This window comes from Myodes glareolus, chromosome 22, assembly GCF_982192425.1.
Source record: "Myodes glareolus chromosome 22, mMyoGla1.1, whole genome shotgun sequence".
Taxonomy (NCBI): Eukaryota; Metazoa; Chordata; class Mammalia; order Rodentia; family Cricetidae; genus Myodes; species Myodes glareolus.
Genome location: NC_142047.1, coordinates 17,787,163 through 17,812,527, shown reverse-complemented (window position 1 = coordinate 17,812,527; position 25,365 = coordinate 17,787,163). Strand labels below are relative to the sequence as shown.

The following is a 25,365-nucleotide window of genomic DNA, read 5'->3' as shown; positions in this document are numbered from 1 at the left end:
ACATTCAGTTCCTAAAATGTCATGTGATCATTCCCTGGGCATTACAGAGAAGCAGCCACGTCCTTGGCAGTTCTTAGGCCCAGCACGCACCCTATGTAATGCACAGCTCTGGGTCACATACCTGCAGGTGAAACGGCGTCTTGGGAGGAGTAACCTGTGGCTGGAGGCTTAGAGATGGTGGTGATGAGCCATATCCAGCACATCTCCAGAGTAGGTAGATGCCACGCTGTGGCCCAGAGTCAAATGCAACACCCTAAAACATGCCCTAGACACAGTGTGTGCCTGGAAGCTTGATGAAGAACCAACTTCTATGTTCCCCCAACCCAAGACCCTTCCCCTAAAGAAATCAAAGAGAAAGAGCCATAAAAACTGCATTTTAATGATACAGAAATAGTACATAGTACATTTCTTTCCACAGCAGCACTTCATTTGTCTCTAAGTTTAACAAAATTAAGGCTACATTGGAGCATTCTGACAGAAAGGGACTGTTTTATACAATGTTATTCATGTTTTCATGAACAAAAGAATATTCTTCAGGCAAATTTTTTTAACAAGATACCAGTAAAGGAAATGGAATACAAAATGTGTTCCTTTGGGTCAACCTGATAATAATAACCACACACCCCCAGGGAGTATCCGTGGGATTTTTTTAATGAATACTTCGAGTATGAGGGCGACTCTCCAGAGTTAACATTCCACAGTACAAGGCTATTTCATAATATAAAACCAAAGACAGTTGTGTCTCCAGCATAATCCCCTTAGAATAAATAACTAGTGAACATCAACAATATTTAAAAGCACAAGAGAACTGTGCAGAGGCCAATGGTGCCTGGAAGGATAATCCCTACATCAATAGCCCTTCTTCCTTAAATCTATTAGGAAGAAAATGAGAACTAAAATATGATGGCAAAAAACTGTCAGCACTGCCAGGCCCACCCACCAGCAAGGGTTTACCCCCAATGTTCATACTATTCACTACTCCTGGCCATCTCTGCTGCTCAGTTTGTCACCGCATTTGGACCCAAGAGAAATCCTTTAGGATTTAGAATAAGACAAAGCAAAGACCCTCAACAACTCCAGCCAGTCCACCACCTAATGAGACAACCGACAGAAGCTCACACAGGAGCCTAATTCCTTGCCAGGAAGTCACTTTGACATCATTGATTAGAGGACCAAGGCCCAAAGCCACAGAAGTTTGCCTTCACACAAGTCCTGTCCTCTGCTGGGACAGGTGGTTCACGGCCTCCTCAGGTCCCTTTCTGCTCACTAGCCATTACATCCTCTTCTCCACCTATCCCAGCTGCATTAGGACACTAAACAACTATCTCCCCGATGAAGAACTGGGGGTGGTGCTGGAATCACCAAGCCCAAGGAGGGCAGTCTTGTTTTTAAACAGAGGTCTCATGACCTACCTGCTCTGAGAAGGATAGCCTACTGGGGACATGACGACCTGTCATCTGGTAGTATGGGGGTGCAGGCAAAATCTTCCCAGAAGTTAAATGTTTACATTATTAAGTAGTAGCGAGAAATCAATTCAGTAATTTTTTTCCACTTCAACATGAGAATTTTGTCTATTTGTTTGGCTCCCAGAGCCTCTATTTCTATAGAAATAGGGTGGAAGGAAATATCCAAGTAAGTACCATCAAATACCCTCCAACATTTATGCACATTCCAAAGACTGCTAATCCCTCTAGGAATAGAGCACTGAGGTCCACAGACCAAATGTACTTAATCTAGACGTTCATGTGTAAACACAGATAAACACGGAGTCCATGTCCACTTATTCACACTTACATAGAATGACTGCTACAGACAACAGCATTGTTTGATCCACAGTAACACAGAGAGAAGGTGTTTTTGAAGCCTTCAAACCTAATAGATCTCGTCAGGAAAATGGTAGGAATATCTCTAAGCCAACTTTATTTTCTCTGTACTGTGATCTGTATAAGAATACATTATCTATTACCACTCTAGTCATTTCATAAGTCACCGTGCCTTGCTCCATAAATACTTAAGAGCTCCTATAGGAAACCTGCCTGGTGACAGTTGTTATAACTGAGATGTTCTAATTGTTCCGTACCCTAATCTTCCAAGTTGACATTAAAAATGGACATTTTATAACTAAGTTATTAACCAGAACAAACAGAAAATAACACCATGAAAGGAATTTGAGCATGTTCTGACCACTGCTGCAGGAACACAGAAACTCGGCAAAATACAGACATGCAGGAAATCAGCACTATATAGGAAAAATTAACAAACTCAGCACACCTTCAATAGCTGGAGGAAAGGTAGAATCTTAATAAAACCATATTATTTCTTCCTCAAGGCTACAAAAGAAAAATGATTTAATATACTTGGTCCATAAGAAGAAATATTTTCTTACATCCTCAATGGACTAAAAGACATTTTGGACGTCACAATTAAAATTGTATGTTTTCAAAAATATGTTATCAATGCAATAAACTCAATAAACTTAAAGTAAACTAAACTTAACTTCATTTAAACTAAACTTCATTTAAACTTCTTAAAAAACCAACACAAATATACATCCTAGAGTGCAAAATGCTTATTAAATACTTCAAGAACACAAAAGTAATTTGTTTAAAAACACAAGAATCCTTTGCTGAAGGGCCATCAACACAAAAGACACCCATTGCCGGCAATGGGTGTTGGCCTAAACTGCCAGATGGAAGAAACATGGTGGTAAGCTTTGTGCTTGGCCTCTGCCCATTTCAGATGACCTATTATTTGTACAAGCTCATGGTTGGACTCTGGTACATGCACATGTACGCATCACAAAGAAGTCTGCGTGCACAGCCTTGAATCCTTCTGGAATCCAAGGAGTGCAATTCCTCCAGAGACATCTTCAAGTACTCTCCCACTTCAGGGCAGGGTGTCACTTGTGGAATGTTAAAGCCATTCTGACCCCCTAGGGAGAAAGAGAGCTCTCATTAGGGCAGCAAACTTCTAAAAACTTCTAAGTCCTCTTGGCAGCCTGTCCCACCAGAACAATTTTACTATCCTAAAATTTAGTGAAGACTGACTCCCAGAATCAAAAACAAAACAAAACAAACAAACAAACAAAAAACTTTGTTTGACTTTCAGTTTCTAGAATTACAGTCTCCTTTCTTTGGCTTCTGAGAGGGTTCAGCAGAGAAAATTGTAAAAACAAAAACAAAAACCAACCTGGTAAAAGGACATGCACTTAGGAAAAGCTGCAGTCCTGATTTGCAGGCTGCTACTCTAGGCCCCTCAGACTTTTCTGTTCCTCCCAGACACTAGCAGCCTGACTCTTTTCCACAAAAAGCCAATTTTGAGTGCTACTGTTTCCCTACGTTTTAAGAACATACTTGCAGACCTCTAGCAAGGCTGATTTAGATACTGATTATCAGAATGCGCTCTATGGTCAGTCGGTCGGATTTGTTCTCCCAGGTGCTTTCCCAAATGTCATGCTGCTAATGCTGAGTGAAGCACGCACACAGGGTTGGGCTGTACCCTCAGGTATTTGAGAGCATACGGAGAAATGAAGACCTGTTGGTCTACAGCTTGGGCCTCTGGTCAAGAAGCTGTCACTCGGTGTCACACCTGAAGACCTGGGGAACTATGGCTTGGGAGAAGAGCTGTGGAGTAAATGGGGTATATACAGGTACTGGGACAAGTACCTTACTACCAAGACCCCTGTCACACAAGTGTGTACTTATTTGTAGGATCCTGGGTTGTCCCCCCTACCCTCCCACCCCTTGAGGTGGAAATTGCAAGTACTGTTTTGGCTAAGCAAATAAGCTTCCTGCTAACTTCTGTGCTCGTTCTGCCAGCCTGGAGATTTAGCCTAGGGCTTTGTTTTACTTTTGGTATGGTAATTTCCCACCTGCCCCGAGAACGTGGTGCTGAGTCTCCTCTCCACTGTTTGTTGCTGCTTCCCCGGCCCCCCACCCCTGCCTGGGTAGGAATTCTCACACAGCGCCAGGGTCTTCGCTCTGTCTGGCTGGGAGGGTATCCCTCTTCTGGGGCAAAGGAATATTAACTTTTCAGAAAGCTAAATAAAGTGGCATTCGGCTATTTCTTGACGAATGACCCAGGTCTCTTTGTGTCGTGTCTTTTGTTCAATCTCCAGGCCTTTGCCCCAAGCTCATGGCCAGTACGAAAGGCACACAAACCATACCGGCAGAGGGTGACACAGGACCGGGTGCTTACACTAAGTAATGACTAAGCTTCCTAAAAACATCTCAATGAGTAAAGGTTTCTTCCTGAAATAAAATGCATAAGATCAGGAAGACTAAGTTAAATACAAACCATGCAACCTTCACCACCTTTAACGTTAGCTTAGACAATAGGAAAACAGGCATGATTTCCATGACCAAAGTATTCCCACAGAGTTTGGCATTTATGTCCTCAATAAATGGCTACTCTACTGTGTATAAAAATTCAAGGAAGTAGATGGTAAAATCAGCTCTAAATAAACTTTAGGATTTTTTTTTCTTTTGAGGTGGGACAAATTGAAATAGGTTCTCACTATGCAATACAAACTGACCTCTGATTCACAATCCTCTACTTCCCAAGTCTGGGATTAGGGCTAGGATTCTTTAACAAATTCATGTAAGGACCAAGATGCCACATTATTGCTCCTTAGTTTGAGTATAGAATTAGTAATACCCTTTGAAGATTAAAGTCTGTCACACTGTGGTATCCTTTAAAGAATTTGTTCACAAAATACCCTATTACTACAAACACGTGCTCTCACTAGGAAGCATCTCACTCCAAAAGAAAAGTTTTAAATACCATCCCGATCAGCCATGCTGTCAAAGAAGAGCCAGGCAGAATCATCCTTCCCATACTTCACAAAGGCAACATAGTGGCTCGTTTCTATACAGAGAACAGCAAACAACTCCATCTTCTGAGAGGGGATGCAGCCGTGTCTCCAGTCCCAGTCAGGCAAGTCTTTGGGAAGTGATACTGGGTGATATGTATGATTCATCCTCTTGGGATGAAGGTGAACCTAAAATGGACCATGAAGAAAATACCACAAGTGAGCTAAATGCCATGTTTCAAGGGCAGACTCTAATCACTTTCACTAACCACCACCACAGTCAAGTTCTACACACACGAACACACACACACACACACACACACACACACACACACACGCACGCACGCACGCACGCACGCACGCTGGCAGAAGAGACCTGAGCAATAACATTTCCTGTGAATGTTTACAATGCCCTTTGACTCTGAAAGGCTCTCAAACCCTGCCTTCTGGACCATCAGTATCTGACTGGTGTAGGGCATGTGGATTACCTGAGTGCAGCAGGTCTTACAGAACTGCTTGATCTTCCCTGCTGTGATGTCGGGGTCATCATAGCACTCTCTGCACTCGAACATGGCAAGTCCTCCACAGATGCGGCACTCCCTCGGAGCTAAGCAAAGAGGGAAGGGGGAAACCTTTTAAAAAGACATTCTGTCATTAAAAATGAAAGCTATACTTTGAAAACAAGGATGCTTGGGGGCTGGGGAGAAGAAAGGCCTAGTCCTCTCTGACCCTCTTAAAATTTCATTTGGATTTTTTTGTATCTGTAGTATTTTTCAGGATTATATAAACCAAAGTCCTAAGGAGCTGGGCACTTTGCTCAATATAGTACTTACTTAGCATGTCCATTTTGTTAACCTATTGTAGAATTGTTCTTCTGGTCATGAAATGTTCAAAGATATAAAGTAAGTATTAAAGACTAATAGCATATATGATCTTAAGTCAGTAAGTAACAATCACTGCCATTGTCAACTTTCTCTTACAATTTTATGTCTGAATATTTACATGAGTATGTGCACCCAGGTGCATGTGTATCTCAAGTGTCTCTCGTCTAGCCTCCCGATGCTCTCCCTTCCACCGTAACTACCACACACTGTTTTCACACAGGTCTATGGTTTAGACATATAATCCAATTAACCACCTCCCTCTTATTAACATTTCTTGTCTCTAATTTCTTGTCAGATAGTAAGTAAATTTCCATTTAAATTATTTATTTTGACCTCTTTTTTTTTTTAGAATAAATTCTAGCAGTCAAATTATTGAGTTAGTATGTCTAAGCTCTTCAAATACTGAATTACCTGTCAGAAGTACTATACCCATAACTAATGAAAACTCCAGGCCAACTATTTCTAAAACAAAACAAAAAAAAAATAAAAAAAAAACAAAGAAAGGACTATATACTTACTGTCTTCAAGCAAATCCGTTATATTTAATTCTAGAGAGGGAAAAATTTTTTTAAACATTTTGAAGTCTTTTCCAAACCGAGGCATCTGAATAATCAAGCATGATGGTGCCTTAAAAAAAATAAAATAAAGACATGTAGTTTTAGAAACCAAAGTCCTAAAGAGCTGGGCACTTTGCTCATTATAGTGCTTACTTAGCATGTCCAAAGCCTTGAGTCCTAACCCCTGTACTAACGGAGGAAACGTGTAAAAGAAAAACGTTTCCCTATGGAACTGAAATAGTCATAGCTGTGAAACCCAGTAGTGGTGTCAGCAGTGCTGTTGGCCCGTGAAGCAGAGCCCACTTGTGAATGTGCAGTGTGGACGCAGAGCAGCAATAAGCTACAGATTTTCCGGACTTCCCCGGAGACGAACATGACAAAACAGACCACAGCATGCACTGCAGAGATCACACATTCTGACAGTCAGAGACGTTTCTATTGCATTCATCAGCAAACCCATACACAAGAATTTATTGGCATTTTATCTCTTAACAGAGGGAGAAAAAAATAACATTACCTTTGGCATGTTTAGATACTACGCATGGGTAAAATGACAACTGAAAACATAAACATGTATGCACACATATCTTTGTCATTAAGCTACTTGAAACTTAAAAATTAGCTTTTGTTCCCTTTGCAAATCCAAAACATTCCAACCTAAGCTAAGCGGCTGTCTTTAAAAAGAACAAAGTTAGAATATCATTTTTTTTTTTTTTAAAAAAATGTGTCTTCTTAACTGTTTCTTCAAACTATTCTTGGTTAAAGCACAGTGATAGCTAGGTATGGTTCAGTGGGGCAGCACTTGGGGTAGTGTGTACAAAAGACCTGAGTTCAATCTCTAGCACTGATAAGAAACAAAATAAAGTAGGAATACAAGTCCAGTTAGAATCACTAACCTCTGCAAATTTCAGGTTGCTGTTGATAAAAGACCATTCTAGTAACTGCTGAATTGTAGGAACTCCAATTTTCTCATTTTTTTCCATGAAAATTTGATAGAAGTTGCAGTCTTGAACTTTCTGACCTGCTGATCTGGAAGCACACAGAAGGAAATGCACATAAGCCAGCTATCAAACGCCATCTGTCAGACCTGAGGCCACAACATCAAATGCTCATGTCCAGCTTTGGATCGTCCACACAACAGGTGAAAGACAAAGATTTGGATGAGATAATTAAATGTGCTTATGCAGAAGACCTCATAAATTATTTCTGCTGCCTTATTTATATATTATTCAAAAGTTCTCTTGCCATCACAAGAAAAATGTAGAATAATATTCCAGTCAAGAAACACTATATGAGCCTTTCGGCCGCGGTAGCCATCTTTCAGTAACTCGCCAAAATGACAAACACAAAGGGAAAGAGGAGGGGCACTCGCTATATGTTCTCTAGGCCCTTTAGGAAACATGGAGTTGTTCCTTTGGTCACGTACATGCGAATCTACAAGAAGGGCAATATTGTAGACATCAAGGGAATGGGCACTGTTCAAAAAGGAATGCCCCATAAATGTTACCATGGCAAAACCGGAAGAGTCTACAATGTCACCAGCATGCTGTGGGCATCATTGCAAACAAGTAAGTTAAGGGCAAGATTCTTGCCAAGAGAATTAATGTGAGGATTGAACACATCAAGCACTCGAAGAGCAGGGACAGCTTCCTGAAGCGGGTAAAGGAAAACGACCAGAAGAAAAAGGAAGCCAAAGAGAAGGGCACTTGGGTTCAGCTGAAGCGCCAGCCTGCTCCACCCAGAGAAGCACACTTTGTGAGGACTAACGGCAAGGAGCCTGAGCTGCTGGAGCCCATTCCCTACGAATTCATGGTCTGATGTACAAAAAGAAATAAAAGACCTGGACTGTAAAGGGTTTTTCTTAAAAAAAAAAAAAAAAAAGAAACGCTATATGAACAATAATCAGTCTTTCTCCCTCCAAATCTAGAAAGTAGCAGCTGCCTTTTTTTTAAAAAAAAAATTATTTTATGTACATTGGTGTTTTGCCACGGATGTCAGGTCCCCAGGAACTGAAGTTATAGACAGTTGTGAGCACTGCTTTTACTGACTAGAACAAATCCTACAATGTCTCAGTGACAGACTCTTAGACCTTCTAAATCAAATGTCTTTACTTCCTAAAATAAAAGCCCTGGGAGGGAGGGGGAAAGGGAGGGAGGGAGGGAAGGAGGGAGGGAGGGAGAGATATTTTCCTAGCAAGTCAAAGCAAGGCAAGGTGTGACTCCCAGGAACCCTAACAACTATCCTATAGGCTTTCAGTTACCAGCAGCTCTTTAGATGGTCACCCACCAACTTGACAAACACCAGGTAAATGGTCACGGTGAAACATGAGGGTCCAACATCTCCCTTCCCTTCCCAGCTTACTAGTAACCATTAAAACTAACTCTACTGAGAAAATTTGTTTTTCATCTTTGAGCTTACCGCTTATCTTTTTTAGCCAGCTGTCTGGGTTTAGAATCAGATTATTTAAATGTATGTCTAGATTTAGAGTTTTAGAAAAAAAAAAAAAACTATCAGCAGTTTTTAATCACAAAACTTCTGGAATTCAGGGAGTAGTCTATTGTGATCTTCAGCTGCCCCAAGCAAATTATGTCCTGAATGTACAAAACATAAAATCTGGTAGCTAGCTAGAGCACTCTTGAGTACACAAAGCTAACAAAAACAGATTATAATCCTAGAAACTAGCAGTTATTTTAGAATAATATTTCAATTGGTTGTTGATGACTACAAAAAATCATAGAAAAATTCATAGAAAAAAGTCGTATAAAAATTCATAGTGAAAAATAGCATAGAAGAGAAAACATAAATAATGGAGGTAAAAAAATCACACCCAGAAAAATCAAGGATGGCCGGGAGAGGCATGGCAGCTAGTGAATGGAGGAAGAGATGCATAGTGCCCTAACACTGTAGCAGAAAACCAGGAGGAACAACAGCCACTCAAAACTCACTTCCAGGGCCAGGCATGGTGGTGCACACCTTTAATCCTAGCAATCAGGAGACAGAGGCAGGTGGATCTCTGTAAGTTCGAGGCCAGCCTGATCTACAAAGCAAGTTTCAAACAGTCAGGGCTATATAGAGAAACCTGTCTCAAAAAATCAAACCAAACCTGAAAGAAAAACAAAACAACAAAAATCACTCCTAAAATCATATGCACAGGGAAGTTCTTTTAACCATAAAGAACAAAGTACGTCAGTCACAAAAAATGGATACAACTGGAAATAAACATACTAAACAAATTAAACCAGTCCCATAAAGAGAAACAATGTATGTTTTCTCTCATTTATGGTTCCTAGATTTTCTACACATAGATAAAATGCTTTACTTTGTATATGACGTGAAAGTAGATGTGATGATGCCTAAGGAACAAAGGAACTATGAAGAGGGAGACATAGAAAGGGACAGAAGCGATGGAGGTACAGGGAAACATACTCAGTATACAACATGGAGTTTATGAAAATTTTAGAAAATGATAAAAATAATTTAAAAACCCCACAGCTAGTGTTTTAGAAGTCTGGAAACCTACAGAATCAAAACCACGTTGTGAAACTGTACCAAGCCATGCTAGTTGGGTTGTATTTTCCACTAGGGACAATCCAAGGGCACAAGAAGACGAATTTGGTAACTTTTAAAAAGTGGATATTGACATTTTACAAACATTAATAGAAAACATTCATGGATTGGTGTGGTTTGGACCTGTCTTTGTGGTGCAGACCATAATAGGTGGGTCCTGAGGTCCTATACTCATTCCAAAATCCTGCAGCTCCATGATGAGCCTGTGAAGCTTGTGACGTCACTGCCCAGCTACAAGGAGCCTGGGTCGCCCTGCCTTGATATTCTTGTCACTCTGGCTTTGGTCTGACCTTTCTTTTTTTGCTCTGCCCCCAACTCCTTCCTTTTGGGATGAGAAGCCAACCCTGTGCCACTGTAAGCTGGAAGTATCAAACTTGTTTATTGGTTTTTCAGGAACTCAGGGTTAAAAAGACTATTTTTGAACAGTGTTGGAACATTAAAAATTATGGAAACTTCTGAAGTTAGAATGAATGTATTCTGCATTAAAGATGACCAAGAACCTATTAAAGAGTAGAAAGTAATAGCTTTAAAATCGTATGTTTAAGTCAGGTGTGGTGAAGCATACATTTAATTTCAGCACTCAGGAGACAGAGGCAGGCAGATCTCTGTGAGTTTGAGGTCAGTCTGGTCTACAAAGTGAATTCCAGGACAGACAGCAGCCAAGACTGTTACACAAAGAAAGCCTGTCTCAAAAAACTTGGGGCCAAAGAGAGACAGAGTTCAGTCACTAAAAAAAACTAAGGCGCACACTGCAATGGCAGTGAATAAGAAGGTCTACTTCTGATGCTTCTAGACAGCTTGAGACCTACCTTATTTTTAACAATGGTTCAACCCTTAAAATATCATGAAACAGGATATTTAGAAATTCTTCAGGATCTAGGAGAAAACAAAACAAAACAAAAACCTAAGTGAATCACAGAGAAAATTTAAAAACCATTCTATTCTTTAAGAGAGATGTATTTCTGCAATGAAATTAATTTCATTCATGTAATATTATTTTAATTTAAAGTTTAGTTAGTTCGGGTTATCCTGACAAGAGAAAATTTATAATAAAACATTACCTTTTCATTTGTTGTCATGTTGTCATATATTAACAGAATGTACTCTTTCACACACAGTGAAATCATTTTTATGCCTTTTGGAGGTTCAGTAGAATAATACCTGATATATGCCCTATTTTTTTCTTCTATTTAAGTACTAGCCATGTGTATAAATGCCACAGCTGGTTATAGTATACTGTTAACAAACTTAAATTTAGAAGTTGAATCTGAGAAAATTTTTCAGTTGTGAGAAGACAGAAGTGCTGGCCAGCTGCTCCAGAGCCCCTTTCAACAGGGAGCACAGTGAGAAACTGAGCACTGGGGACACTCCCTGTCGCAGGAAGAGAAGCAGCCACAAACAAGCAGTGTCCCAGCACTGCTGGGGACAAGGACAGCTCTTTACTTGGTCATCTTCTGCAGAGCCAGTTGGCTGGCCTCTTAAAGACTTCTTTCACATCACATCACTTTAGAAGAATCACAGAATCAGGAGAAATATGCATGTCACATAGAAAAGAAACATTTTCATATTTTTGCAGTGCTAGGAATCAAACCCAAGGCCTTTTACATACTCTACCACTGAGTATACTCCTAGCCCTCTCAATGAATTCTAACTTAAATTTAACCCTCTAAACTAAAATAGGTATATTTCAGGAAATAATTTAGCATATTACTAAATGATAAACTTTCAAGTTATTTTCAATGCATATATTATAAATTAAAAGGGTCACCTTTTTCTTCAGACGTAAATCCTGATGCAGCCTCAACTTTTTCAAGTATTTTCCTCAGTTTCATAATTTTTGTGGCACACACATATCCATATCTGTTGATAAAAGTGAATTAACTCACACTGGCATAGTGAGTTATATGACACATCTTAATAATCAAATACTTTTCATACAATTCTAACATATTAAAATAAACAAGAGAAGGCATTTATTTTTAAGAAACAACTGTAGGCTTCTTACAGAAGTTTGAAAAGTGAAAGTCTGAGAATCAGAGTTGTTCCCAGATACTATTATACACCTTAAAAATAACTACCATGTACTAGGGGCTGGAGAGATGGCTCAGAGGTTAAGAGCACTGACTGCTCTTCCAGAGGTCCTGAGTTCAATTCCCAGCAACCACATGGTGGCTCATGGCCATCTATAATAAGATCTGGTGCCCTCTGGTGCCCTCTTCTGGCATACAAGCATACATAGAACGAATGTTGTATACATAATAAATAAATAAACCTTTAAAAAAAAAATAACTACCATGTACTAATACAATTCTGAACGTTTTATGAAGCCTGGGTGAAGCGATTTTTAAATGGCATTTGCTAATTAATTAAAACAGTTTATAAAATAGGATATACAAGAAAACAGTAAACAGAACACCAACTAATGACAAAACACATGTCTTCTACTTACATTCTCAGAGGATTGACTATTTCTGTCCTTAGTAGCTCTTGGGTCTCACTATAATACTCTACATCATTCTTTTCTTTGGGTCGAAGTAACACAGTATCCAGGGCAGAACTAAAAGCAAATAAGCTGCAAAAGAAAAGAATATTTTCCTCATGTTATAAAAACAATAATATTTGAGAAAGATTCTTAAAGGAGTAGGAAGAGGCAAAGGGATAAAGTGTAGGGAACCACTGGTATAAGAACTCATGAACAGACAGCACAGGCCCTGTGCTCAGCACACAGAGACCCTGCAGATCCGGACCAGAAACACCAAGACTGCATCATACACGTGAAAGTTGAAAACACGCCAGAGAACACTAGGAAAGAAGCTTGTTTACATAAACCAACAGAGGCCTGAAAATCGGTCACACACACAGACAACATAGGGAGAAAGCCAGACTGGTCAAGACCAGATCAGACTAGTCAGGACACATTCATCTCATTATCATAAGTTAGGCATTTCCTTAAAATAACTTGAGTGATTAGCAATAAAAATTTGCTGGTATCAAAGAAAATCAATTTAGTTAAAATTAATTTTTATCAGTAAATCTAATGAATATTATAGTAATGCTTGCTTGTTTGTTTAATCAAAAGTATTCCACCAACGAAAAGACCCACCTTTATTCTGCTCTCTACTTTTAAAATTCTAACATCCATACTAACTTCCTAACTCTTGTGGCACAGCCTACAGAGTGGCAGATCCACTTAATTTAACTGGCAATGCACAACCCTTACTGCTACAGATTTAATCTTTATAGCCTAATGATCCTTGCTGTTCAACTTGATCCACTTTGGGGAAAACTACACAAAGCAGGGCAACAGTGATCCCATGGAAAGTAATCTTTAATATTAAGAATTTTTATGATCATCTCGATATTCCAGACCACACGCAGCACGCAATGCCAAAAGCTTGCTGCAGGTTACTTGGCACACGTGCAATCATCTACATTGGAGGCAGATGTCCTCAGAGTATCTGTTTACTCATCATTCACTGCAGTATTTTTAGATTAGTGCTTTGGATCTAGGAATAGGATATGAAATTCTTTAGTCACTAAGGACCAAATCTCACAGTCTTTCCTAACTCTGTCAGTTTCTCTACTTAAAGGCATCTGGCATCTTCTTTCATATACACACATACATACCTGTCTCCCTTCTACCCCACACAGCACTACATACACTTACTGCAGAAAATAGGAACTTACCAGAATAAAGTTGAGTCTAAGTAACAAGAATTGTAATGGCCCTGGATGCCTTTCTTCTTTCCTATCATTATTTCTAAACCTTCTTTTTCCATCTTTGGTGGAGTATTTTCTTCTACTACTTCACTTAAGTAGCCTCCAAATGCTGAAAAGATAAAAAATAAAATTAATTGTTTTAAATCACGACAGTGTATATTCATATGCATGTACATATATATCATTAAAAGTATATTCTGGTATCCTCTGCATTTTTTTTACTTCAGTTAACTGATATTTATCTGGACTTATAAAAATGCGATTATTCACTTTAAACATCATTCCTGTCATATAGATTTTAGAATATTAAGTCAATTAAACATCTGTCAAAGAATATTTTGTTACTAGTCCACAATGTATCCTTTCCAAAGATAAAAAGAAAACAGGTTTCCAAAATACTCTTCAACATTAAGAAAAATGTTTTTCATAAAGATGGTTTCCCTATTTCCCCCCTGCTTGACTCTCACTATGGTTAAGGGAAAGGCCAGCATCAGCAAGCTAGTGACAATGAGAAGAATTGTCCTCCATCTCTCAAGCCAACTGCATCTCCAGACTGCATCAGATTTCTTCATGAGGACATCCTGAATGAGGTACTTAAATAAACACGGAGGGGAAGTTTTTGCTAAAGGGACCACATTTTCATTTCTACCACCCATACTGCCAAAAATTTAATGTCTATAATCAATAAAAGAGAAGAAAAAACACTGCCTTTCCCTCTTTAGATCCTAAACACTTTTCCTAACTCTTCTTTCAACATATCTCCTCTTAGGACAACTCTCTTATGCACCAAGTAAGAATCATTACCAACTTCGAAACTTGATGAACACTTGCAAGTAAATGAATCATTTAACACTGTCACCTCAGATACTGAACAGTAGCCAGAAACAGTCATTCCAGAAGGGTAAATAAATTAAAAGTATCCAATTACCTAAAGAATTACATCTTTCAATCTGATTAGAGACAGGCTGCAAGGACGCAAACCTAGAGTCAGGTCTGCAGCTCTTCAGCTTCACGAACAGGGCTTTCTTCAGGGCGCAGGTGAAGTAGCGCGTGCCCCTGAACGTGCCATCTGTGCAGCCTGCACATTCGTCTTCCTGAAAAAGAAAGGTTTTGGTATGTGTTACACCGGGAAGAGCTATGGAGTTTTCACCTTTTCTGAATTTCTTTTTCAAATCTTTTCTGAACAGAATAGCACCAAGGAAAAGGGACTGACTAACTGGGGCTTTGGCCCTCAGCTGGTGGTTTAAGAAAATAATTCTTTAGCCCTCCGGGAAGTATCTGATGCATTTCCTTTCAAAATACATGCTTAGAACTTCCCTGGTTTACTGAGTTTCCCTGAGCCATTTCAAAAGTATTAAAATCAAGGGGCAGGAGTAGATAAATTAACTAGTTCCTCACCAGCAAGAAGACAAATAAAAAAAATTAAAAACTGTATTTAGGTAATAGCTAAATTTATTCAAGTTCTCCCTCCTGGTTATGAAATATCACACAATATGCTTTTTTAAGACCCAAAAATAAAACCTTCCCCTCTCCCAAAGACTCCAAACATGATGATTAATTTTAAAGTCAGTAACATCCCTGAACTGACTGTAATGGGAGGAGGATAAGGAGTAAAAAGGAAAGCTGGTCACTGGACTGCTTTCTTTGCTGCATTCTGTTTGTATGTGGAGACTACATGTTCTAGTCTAAAAATCAATCTATTCCTTGATCACAAACAAACATGAGGAATAAGTGGGCGAGAGCCTGAGGAATGGCAAAGGGTGAAGGTAAGCAATACTATAATATTTCCTCTACTACTGGCTTTTATTTTGAGAAAAAAATAACTTCCCAAGAGATTATCTAACAGAGGAAAACCTAGTTTTAAAACCTCATGAAGAAAAGTTGTAGATTTCAAGCCAAAATAAATTACCAGTTCCAGTCCAGCTAACACGTCACTGAGCCCAGGCGGCTGGCCAATCCAACGGATAACCCCATAGAACGGGGGATTCTCTTTCACTTCAGCCAGTGAGCCCACCTCTAGGCCGTATGCATTACCAGAAGAGATGGGCAAGGGCGGGCTCTCCTGGACAGGTGTACTGTTCAGCTCGCCCATCACAGACTGCACTGACAATGACAGTGGGCTGTGAGTAATACTGCCATTAGTATTGGGCATCTTGGTCAGGCTGAACGGTAGAGAGTGAAATCTGTTCTCGCTGGATAAGGAATTCATGGATGGAGGTTGTGGTGGAGGTGATGAATGTCCAAAGTCTGGAGACAGCTCTGTAAGTGACTTTGCAGGGTCTTCTGCAACTATGAAAAATTGTCCTTAATTAGAAAAGGCTGTTCAAGAACATTAAATATGACTGCATCTCTAAAAACAATACAAAGTTCTAGTCTATCTGATCACAAGATCCCTTTGCAAGTCTGCTTGAAAGCACTGTAAAATTTCTATCTTAACACTCTGACTACAACTTCAAACAGGGTAAGGAGCTATATCTATTTTATTCTTTGTCTTTGTAGCCTGAGAATGTCTCAATAACTATTTGCTGAACAGATGAAGGAAATAAATACATGAAAAAAGAATGATATCTAAGAAACAAGGAAAGGTAGGATGTTTGAAAGAAAGAAAGATAGTCAAGACTTTAAATGAGTCACTTCATTTCTAGAAACAGTTGATCCTAAGTAAATGTATTGAGAGATAAGAACAGAGTGCTGGGCGTAGTGGTGTACACTTTTAATCTCAACACTCAGGAACCAGAGGCAGGTGAGTCTATGTGAGTTCAAGGCCAGTCTAGTCAACAGAGCAAGTTCTAGGACAGCCAGGACATTATACAGAAAAACCCTGTCTCGGGTAAAAAAAACAAAAAACAAAAAAAAAACAAAGCAAAACAAAACCCAGACTACTAACATATTTCAAATGTATCCTCAACCCTAATAACAGTGTAGTTCAAACTATGTTTAATATTTTAGTTCAACAATATTGTTATATCAGCAATGATCCCTTCACTGTTTCCAAAATTAACAAATATTGATGAAAAAGTTATTTCCCCTTACATATTAAACAGAGGGTATCACTATAAAGAGGACTAAAATTATAGATTACCTTCATCAATGTACCACTGATTTTTGGATTTGGATTGTTGTTGTGAGTCAACAGATGATCCATTTAAGGTATAAAATAATTCAGATCTGCTTCTACTTCCAGGGTCTGAGGTAGATCCTATGGAACAAGAAAAGTTCCTTTTTAAAAAAGCCAATATGTTACAAAAATAAATTTTATAAATAAATTAACATGTGTATGGTATAACAACTGCTCACACAACTAATATATATATACATAGTATTGTATTGTCTTCGGCTTTCAAAGTTTGGTAATTAGTCAACACAGAAGAGAGTAGGAGTTATAAAATTAATATAAAAATTAGCCATTGATATTAAAGCTCTAAGAAACCATTCTGGTGGTCAGTGGTGACACAAGCCTTTAATCCCAGCACTTAGTAGAGGCAGGCATATCTGAGTTTGAGACCATCCTGGTCTATTGAGCAAGCTCAGGACACTACAGACTATCTAAGGAAACCTGGACTCAAAAAAAAATCATTCCATGTAGTCTATTTTTCAATGTCACCTCTACTTTAACTTGATGAAATTACTGGCTCACAAATTTAACCTCTATCATTCATATCATATAACAGTGGTTTTCCACCTTCCTAATTCTGCCACCCTTTAACACAATACCTCATGCTGTGGAAAAGCCCAACCAGAAAATTATTTTCGTTGTTACTTCATAACTGCAATTTTGCCACTCTTATGAATTGTAATATAAATATCTTTGTTTTCCAATGGTCTTAACCCCAATAAAAGGATCATTCAAACCCAAAAGGGGTCACGACCCACAGGATGAAACCCCATGCAGACAACAAAAGAACATCCAGCAGTGTTATAGAGCCTAGACATACACAAAGTTCTTTCACCAAGGTTTGTGAAGTGCATTCTACAATGGTCACATGATGTGGGATTCCCCTCTGCATGCTGTGAATACCATGAGTTAATAAAGAAATTGGCTTGGCCTGATTAGAGTAGAACAGAACTTGGTGGGGAAAACTAAACTGAATGCTGGGAGAAAGAAGGACAGAGTCAGAGAGAAGCCATGTAGCCCCACCAGAGACACCAGAACTTTACCCAGTAAGCCACAGCCTCATGGCAATACGTAGATTAATGGAGATGGGTTAATTTAAGATGAGTTAGTCAGAAATATGCTTAAGCTATTGGTCAAACAGTATTGCAAATAATATGGTTTCTGTGTGATTATTTTGGGGCTGAGCAGCTGGGAACAAACAAGAGGTCTCATACAATAGTCACAAAAAAACAAACTGCCGAATGATGCACTTCTCAGAACTCATCCCATTAATAAGTGACTCATGATTATAATTTCCCTTCATAAACTTCAAATGTGATAATACAAATTGATGAACAAATTAAGTTAAAAAACATTCAGGTTTCGGGTGGGTATGTGGCTTGGTAGTAGAGTCCTATATTAGTTTGTGTAAGATGTTAGATTTGATGCAAACACCAAATAAATAAAGGAATAAATAAATAAATAAAAAATGAAAAGTTATTTCAGTGTCTGGAACAATACCTGAGTAATAAAGTACTTGCCTACCTTATAAGGTTTTGTTGATTTTGATCCCCAACATTACAAAAGAAATAATTTAAATTTTTTTTTAGATTTACAATATAAACATCTTAGAATTTTATTAACACAATTTCTTGTTCTTTGTAGTTTACTCTGTGCCCTCCGTAGGGATGTGGTGGAATATTCGGCCTGTGCCTGTCAATGGCCTAACAATGCAGCCCACGACCCACATGACTAGTGGTACGTTCCTCCTTTCAGGAGAAGGCCATGAGCAGCTCAAGCACCAAGACTATGAAGCCCAATGACAAGAAGACATATGACTTCGAGTCCAGCATCTCTCATGCACTGCTCGAGCTGGAGATGAACTCAGATCTCAAGGCACAGCTTGGAAACTCAGTATCACCCACGACAGCCAAGGAAACTGAAGCTGGTGACGGTCAGAAAGCAATCCTTATTTTAGCACCAGTTTCTCAGCAGAAATCTTTCCAGAAAATCCAAGTCTGGCTGGTTCATGAATTAGAGAAAAAGTTTAGTGGCAAGCATGCAGTCTTCACTGCTCGAGGAAGATTCTGCCCAAGCCAACTCAGAAAAAATGTTCAAAAAAATAAGCAAAAAAGCACCCAAAAGCTGCACCCTGGCAGCTGTACATGACGCCATCCTTGGGGACTTGTTCTTCCCAAGTGAAACTGTGGACACCCCGTATGAATGGATGGCAGTCAGCTCCTAATGGTTCGTTTAGACAAAGCTCAGCAGAACAAGCAGAACACAGGTCGAAACTTTTTCTGGTATGTATTAGAGGCCCGCGGGCAAGGATGTTAATCTGGAATTCCCAGAGTTTCAATCATAAAGAAAATAAGTGAATTAAATGTCATTCATAGTCAAAAAAAGTAATAAAAGTTCTTAATTTTCCCATGTCAGAAAAAACAAAACACCATAATTTCTCACAAATTATATTTATTGCAGAACAAAATATACTAGAGATTAATTGTGTGGGTCTTGATAACTAGATGTAATACAGTTGAATTTAAAAACGCTAAGTAAAGGGGCTGGAGAGATGGCTCAGAGGTTAAGAGCATTGCCTGTTCTTCCAGAGGTCCTGAGTTCAATTCCCAGCAACCACATGGTGGCTCAAACCATCTGTAAAGGGGTCTGGTGCCCTCTTCTGGCCTGCAGGCATACACACAGGCAGAATATTGTACACATAATAAATAAATAAATATTTAAAAAAAAACGTTAAGTAAAACTTATTTCTCTTCCAGAAACTTCCCCATGACACCAGTAGGGAACATGTAATTCTCATTCTGTTAGCTTTCACATATCTCATAGGTTTCTAGCTGCAGTCCTCAACCTGTAGGTAGCGACCCCTTTGGGGGTCACATGTCAGACATCCTGCATATCAGATATTTATATTACGATCATAACAGTAGCAAAATACAGTTATGAAGTAGCAACAATGTTTGGGGATCAACACAACATGAGGAACTGTATGAAAGGGTCACAACATTAGGAAAGTTGAGAACCATTGGTTTATAGGATGACTGATAAATAAGGAGAAATTATACCTGCATCACAAACAGTTACAGACACTTCCCTGCCTCTGTATTAACTACAAAAACACTTCATGGTGATCAGTAGGAATTCGACAGCACACAGTGAAGCCAACTGTTTTTTAATGTACAGCAAAAAGCTCTGCATCCCATAACTTAACTCATACTTTATGTGGGACACCTGTAGCCAGCTACTCAGAAAGCTGATCACCAGAGTCCAGAAGTTTAAAGTCAGCACAGGCAACGTAGCAAGACGCTCAACCACAAACAAGAAATCTATAGCTCTTTTATATCTGAGAGTAGTGATCTTATGGTATCTTTTCTGTGTGTATGACATGTGGGTTTGTCTGCAGGTGTGTGTGTGTGTGTGTGTGTGTGAGAGACAGAGAGAGAGAAAGAGAGAGAGAGAGAGAGAGAGAGAGAGAGAGAGATTGAGTCCTCAAGAGCCATCTTGTTGATTTTTGCTTTCTTTTGAAGAGGTTCTCCATTAGCCTGAAATTTGCCAATTAAGATAGGCATGCTGGCCGGCTAGTAATAGCAAGTCTCAGTACTTTCCATGTCTCCATGTCCCTAGTATCAGGTCCAAAGGAAACTCTATTTCCTCCAACCCCAAAGGACTATAAGAGGATTTCTGGTGGTAGACAAAAAGCACTCCTTAGGAACCTGTGAAGTCAATTCCTCTCTACCAAAAGGAGTCATTTCCCTAATCACTGGCAGAAGAGACATGATTATCTATAGCATCAATTAGCATTAGCAAAGTACATTCTGGCTTCCAGCTCCCACCAATATCACAAGTACCTGTTACACATTTCACAGCCCATCCTAGCTTTTCTCACCTCTCCCCTACCTTAAATTCCCTCCACCTCATGGGCTTCCCTACCCTCAGCTACCCATTTGCTCTCCATATAAAGGCAAGACTTCCCCCTGCCCCACTATTCTCACTTCTCTTGTAGATAGTCCTGGTCATGTCCAATCCTTCCTTCCTCCCTCCCTCCTTCTCTCTAGGGTTTTTTGCTGGAACTTGCTCTGTCAACCAGGATGGCCTGGAACACAGAGATCCACCTACCTTTGCCTCCTGAGTGCTCGGATTGAAAGCATGTAACACCTCCGGCTGTTCTCTCTCTCTCTCTTATCCAAATAAAAATCTCCCTCCACAACTCATAGGCTGGCCATTTCGGTGGTTTCTTTTCTACATCCTCACTTAAAATCATGTACATAAGATTTTAGTTTACATAAAGTGTAGGAACAAATTATATGTATACATACGTATACACATATATGTGTATATATACATGTATGTATGTATGTATATATATAATAACATATAGCTTATTTAACATCTTAGAGAATCAGATTATCATGCAGACTACCAAGAATGTCCTCCATACCTGTAACCTTTGGTTTATTATGACTAGATGAACTTTTGTCACCAACACCTCTTGACATAAAGGCAAGTTTGGGAGGCCTCCTTTCCGGCGTCATGCTCTCTGAAACAGTGAACATACTTTTTAAATATATATGGAAGAAAAATAGTTTAGCATAAAGAAACAAAGATATCTTTTCTAACAAAAAAAGCACAATCTTTATAATCTTACAGATTCTCTTTAAAGACTCCACAATACTGGAAAGTAATTTCTCAGGTGAAAAAAACATCAACACTGTACTTAAAAATGTAATTTCTGTAAGAAAATATAATCATCAGTTATCAAAATGCTTTAATTTTTGAAAAGTTATTCAGATGCAGTCAATTTTATTTGAAGTTTTAAAAAGCTTTAAAAAAAACCTTATTCATAATTTTTGTTACATTTTCCAGATCAGCATGCCCAGCAAAACCCTACACATTACAGTGTTTTACACTCAAGCATTTATGGAGGGTGCCAAGATAAACATGGACAATTTATTTACTGTAAGAACTGGAGCCTTTACATGCCCACGTGCCTGGATAACCTCTAAACAATGTGATGCACTAAACTGACTTCATAAAACTTTCTCAGCCACCCAAGTAAGTATGCTGGATCAGTGTATTTCACAGAACACAGCTTGATAAAAACCTGGGTAGGAGACAAATCAGAGTTAGGAACGCACTCAATACTAAGTATGTGTCCACCTTTAAACACATCATGCTCTAAGAATAACACAGATAAGTATACAAACAAATGCAAACAGGAAAAGCAGAGAATTACACACCAATCAATGATGCAGAAAGCCAGAGATACAGAACTAAATTTTTTGAGGGAAGCATTCCAAGTTTCACTTCAAAGCACAGGTAACAAAAAATTCTGGCAAACTTCTTTTAAATTCAAAGATTTTCCTAAATATTAAAACCTGGTAACACTCGTCCGACACTCATAACACTGATCAAATAAAAACAGAAGAGTCAAGATGAAAGGCTTCCCCTCGGGAAGTTTAACAGCACATCCATGAAGTGCAATCCAATTGCTAAGCCCATACCTGATAAAGCTGTTATCAGCCAAAACAGTGTCACATACAGTGGAATTTTGAGGACAAAAAGAAAAAATAAGAAAATTTTTATATTTTAAACATAAGAGGTAACAAAATAAGAGTCATACTGAATTAACTGTATGTAAATAATGCTTGATATCTTTTTTAAATGGCTGGAGGAGGAGGAGGAAAATATATATTAAACTATATATCTTAAACACTTCAAAATAGGATCAAATAGAATACTGAAATATCATTTCAATTAAAAAATATAGTGACTAACCATAATTTTAAAAATGATACAATGAAAGAAATACTATAAATGTTTTATGACATTACCATTCAGATATTTACAAATGTCATCTATGACAGATTTTATAGAAAAAATAACTATCACTGGAGGAAGGTTCCAAACTAGAGCATATAAGCTGACTAAAGATAACTAATGCCCACTGTCAATTGTAACTAAGAGTATGTAACTCCATGTGAAAAGAGATCACAGCCATATGGATACCACAATATATGGATATTACACAGGCTGGGTCATTGTATCTAATGCAGCCATGGGGCCTCCCTTTGCACTCTGTCAAGATGGTTATGCAAATTATCCCCAAAAGGATGAGGCATGATGCCAGCTCTGCTAGTGATGCTGGAGGTGATGCTCCAATTTCTAGGAGTGTGATAACTGTAATGATCCCTCCACCAAAGACTTTAGGGGATAGGGTCTGTTTGGATGGAAGCTTCGCCCCAGCCCCTGGCATCCATATATCCCAAGAGTCTGGAATGTTCAGATGGAAGCTCCACCTCGAGCCTCCCCCTCCAATTGCCTCAGACCAGGCTCCACCCCTGAGAAAGCTCATAAACGATGACCCCTCCCCAGAGATGCTCAAGACCACTCCAACAGGGTAGTTAAACTGCTCCCCTGAGAACAAAATATGGTTTTCTAGTCTTCCTTTCCATTCTCTCTGGAGGACTAGAAAGCCATTCGGAAGCATGGTATCTATTAAACCTGGGCTTTTTCTAATTCAGCTTGATTTGGTCTGATTTTGATTATTGCACAGTGGAAAGGTTTACGGGGTGCAGAAACTTTGCACCTGGAGGTTCCATCAAAGGGCTGTTTTTCTCACCACCAGGGGCCTCATGATGGGAAACAACCTTCTCCCCTGCCCATGCTCTCAGCCAGCTAACATCGGCTTTCGACTGGGTAAGCTGTCTTTTCCAAGTTATTGCCTTAGAGGCTCAGCGCCTCCTGCAATTTTCAGGGTATCTGCCAAAGACATGGCTGTGCCAGGCTCCCGACCTGTTACCGGGACAAGAATCTGCCTTGTCCTGTGGGACCCCTTTTTCAGAAGATGTTCTGTTCAAGAGAATTTCCCACACACCCTAATTTTGATCCAATGCTTACCACAGTGGATGCACTGCACTAGGCTTTGTGTCCCGGCATAGACTTGTGAAATGTGCACCTGCAATTCAAAGCCTGATCCCCAAACACCATTGGACTGCCTTCAACAAATCTTTTTAAATTGGGGCTGTCTGACACCAATGTCCTAAATGCCTAAAAATTTTTGCCGGCATGAAGACCAGTGGATAGAACTCCCATTTGCCCATGGTTTCTGGCTACTGCAATCCCACCCTTCCCTCAGTGGCCAGTGTCTCATAGCACCTGTCTTAGTTACCAGGGTCATGGTGCCTGCAGATTCCCACCTATCTGGGAATTGGAATCCTGAAAGTTCTGCCCTGACCATGCTGCTGGAAACACCGGCCACTGCACGCAGGCGCACACGCGCGCGCGCACGCACGCACACACACACACACACACACACACACACACACACACACTTCTCTTGCTGTTTGTCTGCATCTCTGCACTCCTGTCTCTCTCATTCCTGGCATGTGATCTGGTCATGCTGGGATTCTCCCTGCACCTTGTGTTTCTGTTCTCTCTTATAGCATCTGCGGATCTAGCCCTCAATAGGACCACCTGTGTGCTTCCCTGGCTCCTGCAGCCTACTCCAGGATTTTTAAGTTGGTCAGCTGACAGTTTCCTGGAAAAATTTTGTTCATCTATTAATAAATCATGTAACTAATGTGGTCACAGTATGCTTGCTTTATGCCTGCATGTGTTTGTGTGCATGTTTTAAGATCTGTAAAACTTGCAACTCCAGATTACAACTGCTCTGAAAAAGTACAAACACACAGATAACCACCATTTTGGTTAAGTTCAAAACCTCAGTCCCATCCTTATTAAAGGTACCCACATGTGCTGGTCCCACCAAGGAAATATTCCTCTCCAATATGCTTTGATTTACAATGTACTTCTATCTGATCACTCCTGTCCTGTTCTTAAAAAACAAGGTTTATAACAATGCAGATTTACTGAGATATTAAGGCTGCACCTCTACATTCATGTACAAGAACACATGTTGCTGGTAGTCAGATTTTTTAATTTAAGAGTAAACCCCTTGATATTGATTTAAAACACCAAATTGTTTACAATGTTAAAACTTGGTTCTGCCTTCTACGGATTAGGATTATCCTCTCCATCTTAGAAACACAGCTAAAAAAAAAACTAGATATTTCTTCTAATCTTCTTGCCTCTACTAACATTGGTAAGCTGTAACTGTTTGGGTTAACTATATGTCCAAATTTAACATATATGTCTAATTTAAATATCCCTGACAGGTAAGGGTACCCTGATCCTCAGGTGTCTTTACAGATCTGAGAATATGGCATTTACCAAAAAAGTTTATAATAGAGACATGCCAGTTCTTGCAGCTTCCTGTAGCTCCTCCAAGAAGATACACAGCTGCAAAAGAACTTCCTCCTGGAGGCTTGTTTTGGATGTGATAACGCCCCCCCCCCGCCCCAAACAAAAAGCTGCCTTTCACTTCATCTGCTGCCTGGACCCTGCCTGGAATGGACAACAGAACACTGGGGGGAATCGGTCTCATCCTGCCAAGACAGGTAGACTAAACCCTACTCCCACAGGAAAATCTGTCAGGCCTCCTGGGCTCAACAGCTAAAAGCACATACTGCTAAGACTGGTGTTTGCCAAAGACCATGGAAAGGTTTGGGGTTGCCTGGGTAGCTGTCTCACTTCTGTTCATTTACTCATCCCTCTCAGATCTGTCTGACTGCAGGAAGCAAAGACCTGTACGTTGAGATCTGCATTTTGTTTACAGCCATCTTAAGTTCACAAGTAAGATATTCACCTTTGCAGGCAAGT

At 39.5% G+C, this 25,365-nt stretch overlaps 1 protein-coding gene and 2 pseudogenes across 7 annotated transcripts in view; 2 read left to right on the top strand and 1 right to left on the bottom strand.

Annotated features, from left to right (window-relative positions):
• Positions 1–357: 357 nt before the first annotated feature.
• LOC125411232 (ubiquitin carboxyl-terminal hydrolase CYLD) overlaps positions 358–25,365 on the bottom strand; it is a 42,967-nt gene continuing 17,959 nt past the window's right edge. For 6 of the 7 annotated variants that reach the window (XM_087900404.1, XM_087900400.1, XM_087900403.1 and 3 more), the window contains 13 exons: positions 21,086–21,184; positions 16,621–16,737; positions 15,448–15,827; positions 14,467–14,632; positions 13,506–13,647; positions 12,268–12,390; positions 11,587–11,678; positions 10,628–10,694; positions 7,148–7,280; positions 6,213–6,321; positions 5,299–5,417; positions 4,783–4,999; positions 358–2,932 (listed from right to left, as the gene is read on the bottom strand). In XM_087900404.1, the coding sequence (XP_087756530.1) occupies positions 2,748–2,932; positions 4,783–4,999; positions 5,299–5,417; positions 6,213–6,321; positions 7,148–7,280; positions 10,628–10,694; positions 11,587–11,678; positions 12,268–12,390; positions 13,506–13,647; positions 14,467–14,632; positions 15,448–15,827; positions 16,621–16,737; positions 21,086–21,184 (1,949 nt within the window). In that variant the 3' untranslated portion in view covers positions 358–2,747. The remainder of the gene's footprint in view (positions 2,933–4,782; positions 5,000–5,298; positions 5,418–6,212; positions 6,322–7,147; positions 7,281–10,627; positions 10,695–11,586; positions 11,679–12,267; positions 12,391–13,505; positions 13,648–14,466; positions 14,633–15,447; positions 15,828–16,620; positions 16,738–21,085; positions 21,185–25,365) is intronic. The other variant, XM_087900401.1, reaches the window with a different exon arrangement.
• On the top strand, positions 7,531–8,135 carry LOC148118451 (large ribosomal subunit protein eL21 pseudogene; annotated as a pseudogene).
• LOC125411186 (small ribosomal subunit protein eS7 pseudogene) lies at positions 18,310–19,375 on the top strand (annotated as a pseudogene).